Raw genomic sequence first — 7,223 nt, 5'->3', positions numbered from 1 at the left:
CCCCCAAAAAATGGGGGAAGGGAAAGGGAGACTTGAAACTGAAGTCTTCCAGAAACTGAGGGACAGGCTTACGATTTCAACTGCTGTTACGTCACTGAGGATGTGGTTATTCTATTAAATGAACTTTTTGATTATTTTTACCCCCAAGCAGGTCTCTGTTGTGCAAACTGTGGGGTGTGTACCAAAGTAAACTGGTATCTGAGGGCTGGTTTCACACCTTCGGGGATGATGACCTGGAGGGGAAAAGTTTGAGGCTCTGGCAGTTAAGAACACGGAAGGTCAAATTTGGGGAGACCTGGGATTAAGGGCTGTTGGTGTTACCCTACAGGGAATAACGAGGCTGCTGGACATCAGGGTGAGACCTTTTGCTTGTGGGCTGGCTACTGGGATCTGAGCCATAGTTGCATTAAGGCACCCCAGGGTTACAGGGCAGGTGCTGACAGAACCCTTTATGTGTCTGGGTGATCCCCAAAATGTCACATGCCTGTTGGCTCCAAGGTGCTACATCACCACCACCACCTTTCCAGTAGATGCGGAGAACTGGATTCCCTCCAGACACCATCACCAGAGTTCCTAACTCAGCCATGGCATCATTGCAAAGCACCACAGGCTGCTTCATTGCCTGGGGTGAATGTGCTTCCTATGCTGGCCCAGGAAACCAGCACTCCAGGCTGGGATCTCCTCGGTGTGCTCTGGGGAGTGAAGAATAGGGTTGCTGGGCCAGCCCTTCCCGCTGAATCCTGCCCTTGGGTGCCTGGCGGTGGCTGGGGCCTAAGGTCACATGGTCCCAATTCCCCACTGACTCGCACTGAAGCCAGGGGCGGGGGTCATGGGAGGGGAGTGCAGAATGGGCCCCTGGCCTGGGGGGCGAGCCCAGATCCCGCCAAGCATGTGCCCTGCTGTGCTGCAGCCGGAGCGGGCGGGGTCTGCGGGGGGGGGGCACAAGGAACCACATCACTGCATGGCACGTGGCGGCCTTGGCACGGCGCTCACTGAGCTGGGCAGCCCAGCGCGTGGGGCTGGGCCAGACTGAGGGGAATGAGGGGCCAGGGGGCGGGGCTGGGGCGGGGAACAGAGGGGCGGGGCTGAGAAGGGGGTGGGGTGGGTGAGGGAACAGAGGGGCGGGGCTGAGAAGGGGCGGGGTTGGGGCGGGGCTGGGGAACATAGGGGGGCGGGGCTGGGGGCGGGGTGAGGGCACAGAGATGGGCGGGTGCCTCCCTGGAGGGTTCCCTAGCGCCGCCCCCTCCGGAAGCGGAAGTCCCGCCTCTCTCGTAGCCCGCCCCTGACCCTATCGCGGGGCGGGGGCAGAGTCCGCTGTCCGTCAGTGCAGCTGCAGTTGCGAGCAGTACGTGCCGCTGGGGGCGGGGCCCGCGCCCTCGGGGCGTCGCCTGGGGCCATTTCGCCCGGGGAGGGGGGTCTTGGCGGGGCGGGGGCTCTCTGGTGGGAGGGGTCCCAGCAGGACTGGGGAGGGAGGGAGGCTCTCTGGTGGGAGGGGTCCCAGCAGAACTGGGGAGGGAGGCTCTCTGGTGGGAGGGGGTCCCAGCAGGACAGGGGAGGGAGGGAGGCTCTCTGGTGGGAGGGGGTCCCAGCAGGACAGGGTTGGGGGAGGGTCTCTGGGTGGAGGAGGGGTTGTCTTGCGGGCTAGGGGTTTGCCCCCCCCAGGAGGTGTTGCGGGGTCCCCCCCAGCACAGCATTCCCCTGGGCAGTTAGGGGTGCTTGCTTGGTGCCACTCTCTATGTGGGCTCGAGGCTGGCGCCCGTCACTGTAGCATCAGGTCCCCTGACCCAGGCTTCTGGTTGTTCTCATTGCAGTGGCTGCCCCGTCTGGAGAGCAGATTTACAGAGAGGTGCAGGTAAGAGCTGGGATGAAGGCAAGGGCACTGCGAGGGCCTACCCTGCACTGGAGCTTGCCTCATTGACTCCAGCTGCCCTCCTCTCCCCCCCACACATTACACCTGAGCCATAGGCAGCGCGTTGCTCTTGCGTTCGGGGAGGCTGGGTGCGAATGCTGGAAGCTCCCTAGAAATGGGAGTGGGGCTTGGACTGTGGCCCCGCCTTCTGCTCTGATTTCGCTCGGCCTCTTCTCCCCCAGGCTGCCCCACTCCACCTCTTCCTATCCCTGCTTGTTCCTCTCCTTCACCAAGATCCCCTTGGCCTGCTGCTCGCGCCTCTCCAACCCCTCTCCTGGCGAGGCACAAGCGGCAGGAGGGGGGGTCAGGCCTCGGGGGGAAGAGGCTGAATGAGGGCAGGGTATTGGAGACAAGAGGCCGAGTGCTGGTGGAGTGCGGCAGGGCCACAGTCTGGGCGCCGGTGGCTCCCCCACTTCTTGGGAGCTTCCGGTGGTCACGCTCCAAAGGCAGTGGGGCCGGCATGCCTCCAAAGGGGGTGCCCTGTATCCAGCATTTCTTGCCCTGTTTGGGGAGGCTCAGCCTCCGCAAGCCTCTTATACCCTCCACCATGACCCAAGTCCCTGGGTGCTCCCTCCCTGATGGAATACATCTGAGAATACTCAAGTTGCTAACTGGCCGTTAGTGACTATCTTCAAAAACTCATGGAAGACAGGAGAGAATCCAGAGGACTGGAAGAGGGCAAATATAGGGCCCATGTATTTAAAAAATAAAAAAGGGGGAGGAGGGTGAGGACAACCTGGAAAATTACAGATCAGTCAGCTTAGCTTCAGTACTCAGAAAGATAATAGAACAAATAATCAAGTAGTCAGTTTGCGAACAGGTAGAAGATAAAGGGATAAGTAACAGCATGGATTTGTCAAGAACAAATCATGTCGAGCCAACCTAACAGCTTTCTTTGACAAGGTAACAAGCCTCATAGATAGGGAGGAAGCAATAGACGTGGTATATCTTGACTTTAGTAAGGTTTTTCATACTGTCTCTCATGACCCTCTCATAAACAAACTAGGACAATACAAACTAGAGGGAGTTGTTATAAGGTGGGTGCATAACTGGTTGGAAAACCGTTCCCAGAGAGTAATCATCAGTGGTTCACAGTCAAGCTGGAAGGGCATATTGAGTGGGGTCTGGCAGGGATCGGTCCTAGGTCTGGTTCTGTTCAATATCTTCATCAATGATTTAGATAATGGCATAGAGAGTACACTTATAAAGTTTGTGGACGATACCAAGCTGGGAGGGGTTGCAAGTGCTTTGGAGGATAGGATTAAAATTCAAAATGATCTGGACAAACTGGAGAAATGGTCTGAAGTCAATAGGATGAAATTCAATAAAGACAAATGCAAAGTGCTCCACGTAAGAAGGAACAATGAATTGCACACATACAAAATGGGAAATGACTTCCTAGGCAGGAGTACTGCGGAAAGCGATCTAGGGGTCATAGTGGATCACAGTGTAACAATATGAGTCAGCAGTGTAACTCTGTTACAAAAAAAGCAAACATTATTCTGGGATGTATTAACAGGAGTGTTGTAAGCAAAACATGAGTAGTAATTCTTCTGCTCCATTCCATGCTGATAAGGCCTCAATGGAGTATTGTGTCCAGTTCTGGGTGCCACATTTCAGGAAAGATGTGGACAAATTGGACAAAATCTAGAGGAGAGCAACAAAAATTATTAAAGGTCTAGAAAACATGACCTATGAGCAAAGTAATGCACATTGGAAAACATAATCCCAACTGTACATATAAATGAAGGGGTCTAAATTAGCTGTTACCACTCAAGAAACAGATCTTGGACTCACTGTGGATAGTGCTCTGAAAACATCCACTCAATGTCCAGTGGCAGTCAAAAATGCTATCAGAATGTTGGGAATCATTAGGAAAGGGATAAAAAATAAGACAGAAAATATATTGCCTCTATATAAATCCATGGTATGCCCACAGCTTGAATGCTGCTTGCAAATCTGGTTGACCAATCTCAAAAAAGATATATTGGAATTGGAAAAGGTTCAGAAAAGGACAACAAAAATGATTTAGGGTATGGAACAGCTTCCATATGAAGAGAGATTAATAAGACTGGACTTTTCATCTTGGAAAAGAGATGACTAAGGAGGGATATGATAGAGGTCTATAAAATCATGACTGGTGTTGAGCAAATAAACAAGAAAATGGTGTTTACTCCTTCTCCTAACACAAGAACTAAGGGTCACCAAATGAAATTAATCAGCAGGTTTAAAACAAACAAACAAAAGGAAGTATTTCTTCACACAACCCACAGTCAACCTGTGGAACTCTTTGCCAGAGCATGTGGTGAAGGCCAAGGATTCAAAAAAGAACTAAAGTTCATGGGGGATAGGTCCATCAGTGGCTATTAGCCAGGATGAACAGGGATGCAAAACCATGTTCTGAGGTGTCCCTAGCTTCTGTTTGCCAGAAGCTGGGAATGGGCAACGGGATGAGTCACTGGATGATTTCTTGTTCTGTTCATTCCCTCTGTGGCACCTTGTATTGGCCACTGTTGGAAGACAGGATACTGGACTGGATGGGCCATTGGTCTGACCCATCATGGGCATTCTTATGTTCTTAAAGATTGAAGAAATTGGGTTTGTTTAGTCTGGAGAAGAGAAGACTGAGAGGGGACATGATAACAGTTTTCAAGTACATAAAAGGTTGTTACAAGGAGGAGGGTGAACAATTGTTCTTGTTAACATCTGAGGATAGGCCAAGAAACAATGGGCTTAAGTCGCAGGAAGGGAGGATTAGGTTGGACATTAGGAAAAACTTCCGAATTGTCAGGGTGGTTAGGGTACTGGAACAAATTGTCTAGAGAGGTTATGGAATCTCCGTCATTGGAGGTTTTTAAGAACAGATTAGACAAACACCTGTCAGGAATTGTCTAGCTATTACCGTATTGTTCCGAGTATAGGCCGCTCCTGATTATAAGCCGCACCCTTAAAGTTTGGTGCTATTTTAAAAAAATTAAATTTTTAACCTTTTTTAACTTAAAGAAAATCTCAGCCGCGGCCGGGACTCAGAGGGCTCTGGGCTGCCCGCTGCGGCGGGGAGCCCAGAGCTCTTTAAAACCCAGCCGCGGCGGGGAATCAGAGCGCTCTGGGCTGCCCGCTGCGGCGGGGAGCCCAGAGCTCTTTCAATCCCAGCCGCGGCGGGGACTCAGAGGGCTCCGGGCTGCCCGCCGCGGCGGGGAGCCCAGAGCTCTTTAAATCCCAGCCGCGGCGCGGACACAGAGCGCTCTGGCCTGCCCCCCGCGGCGGGGAGCCCAGAGCCCTTAAAATCCCAGCCGCGGCCGGGACTCAGAGGGCTCTAGGCTGCCCGCTGCGGCGGGGAGCCCAGAGCTCTTTCAATCCCCGCCGCGGCTGGGATTTAAATGGCTCTGGGCTCCCCGCCGCTGCGGGCAGCCCAGAGCGCACGGAGTCCCCGCCGCGGCTGGGATTTAAAGGGCTCTGGGCTCCCCGCCGCGGCGGGCAGCCCAGAGCCCGCGGAGTCCCCGCCGCGGCGGGGATTTAAAAGGCTCTGGGCTCCCCGCCGCGGCGGGCAGCCCAGAGCCCTCTGAGTCCCCGCCGCGGCTGGGATTGAAAGGGCTCTGGGCTCCCCGCCGCGGCGGGCAGCCCAGAGCGCTCTGAGTCCCGGCCGCGGCTGGGATTTAAAAGGCTCTGGGCTCCCCGCCACGGCGGGCAGCCCAGAGCGCTCTGATTCCCCGCCGCGGCTGGGATTTAAAAGGCTCTGGGCTCCCCGCCGCCACGGGCAGCCCAGAGCGCTCTGATTCCCGGCCGCGGCTGGGATTTTAAGTATTTTTATTGTTTTTTTTTTTAAGTTCCTGATTATAGGCCGCACCCCTAATTTAAAGACTTAAATTAGGGGAAAAAAGTGCGGCCTATACTCGGGACAATACGGTATGTAGTCCTCCCTTGGGTGCAGAGGACTGGACTAGATAACCTCTCAAATTCCCTTCCAGTCCTATACTTCTATGATTCTATGTCCCTCCCATCTCAGTTCTGCCATGCCTGTTCCCCTGAGATATGGGCTCCTCCCTGTCAGCATGGCTTGCTTACCTCCTTCTCAGGATTTGGGGCTGTTTACTCACTGCCATGTGAGTCTGTCTGCCTGACTCCTCGTAGGGCAGGGAATTGTCACTAGGACGTTGAGGGCCCAAGGTGGCTGGCTGGCTAGCTGGTCCTTGTGATGGTTTGGTCCTTCCCACAATGACAGTCTTCTGTCATGATCCATCCCATACAGCCACCATTGTTACTGGGAGTGGGGGCTTTTTAGTAACTTCCAAACAGAAGGTGGTACATAGGATGGAGAGCAAATGCATGAACAAGTCTAGCTGTAGGGCTTTGGTCTTCCCATCCCACAGAATATCTATTAATAGAATATGCACTTTGATGTTATGGGGGGAAGTCCCAGTAATCAATCTGAATAGATTATCGACCATTGGAGCTAGGTATGACTGTAAATTGCTACAAGTCTGAGAAGTAATCGCCAGGAGGTAGCTGAGGGAGATGAAATTTGGGGGACTGCTACCTGCCAAACAGGGATAATAATATACATCCAAAGCGCTTTGAGATCAAGAGCGGAGAAGTGCTATGTAAGTGCTATATCAGTACTGCTGTGATTTATATATATCTTTGGGCTGGTGTTTTGTCAATGGCAGATTGGATAATTAGTAATGGTACCTCATAATTTATAAGGGTCAGAGGAGGAAATTGTCCAGAAGATTCATCTGCTGTCTAGGTGGGTTCTCAGTATTGCAGGCTGGGGGCAGACCATCCTCCCTGCAAAGAGGAGCAAGAGTAACCCCAGGGTGAGAGCAGGGCAGTAACTAGGCTCTGGTGTGCTATGGAGACATACGGACTTTTTGTGTTCCCATCTCAGGATTATTATGGTAAAGAGTTGCAGAAATCAGAGGATCTGCAAACCAACGCCTGCGTCACCTTGGCTAGGCCTTTGCCCACGTTCATAAAGGAGGCTCTGAAGTGTGTCCATGATGATGTTGTGTCAAGGTAAAGAATTGACAATTGATGCTCTAATAGCACTTTACTCACTGAAACAGCCTCAGCCCAGCGGAGTCATTCTATCCAGAGAATACAATGGGGAAGAAAGTAGCCAGTTTATCCTTGTAAGTCTCTCATAACTTCCCAGCTGGAGGCAGCCTACCTCCACCGCAGTCCTTGAGGCCTGGAAGTTGCCAGCTCAAAGGAGAAATTCCTGCCAAATGCAGAGGCAGAGAGAAACAAATTAATGCAGAGAACAAATTAATGAGAGAGAAACAAATTAATGCAGTTTGGAGCTTTAAAATGA

The 7,223-nt window shown here is 52.7% G+C and overlaps 1 protein-coding gene across 3 annotated transcripts in view; it reads left to right on the top strand.

The window, feature by feature from the left end:
* Positions 1-1,236: 1,236 nt before the first annotated feature.
* The window catches only part of AS3MT (arsenite methyltransferase), a 32,319-nt gene continuing 26,332 nt past the window's right edge, over positions 1,237-7,223 (top strand). For all 3 annotated transcript variants that reach the window (XM_045023824.1, XR_006581023.1, XR_006581024.1), the window contains exons 1-3: positions 1,237-1,345; positions 1,812-1,852; positions 6,798-6,925. In XM_045023824.1, coding sequence (XP_044879759.1) covers position 1,345; positions 1,812-1,852; positions 6,798-6,925 — 170 coding nt within the window. In that variant the 5' untranslated portion in view covers positions 1,237-1,344. The remainder of the gene's footprint in view (positions 1,346-1,811; positions 1,853-6,797; positions 6,926-7,223) is intronic.

Source organism: Mauremys mutica, chromosome 7 (assembly GCF_020497125.1).
Source record: "Mauremys mutica isolate MM-2020 ecotype Southern chromosome 7, ASM2049712v1, whole genome shotgun sequence".
Classification (NCBI taxonomy): domain Eukaryota; kingdom Metazoa; phylum Chordata; order Testudines; family Geoemydidae; genus Mauremys; species Mauremys mutica.
This window is presented reverse-complemented; position numbering and strand designations above follow the sequence as displayed.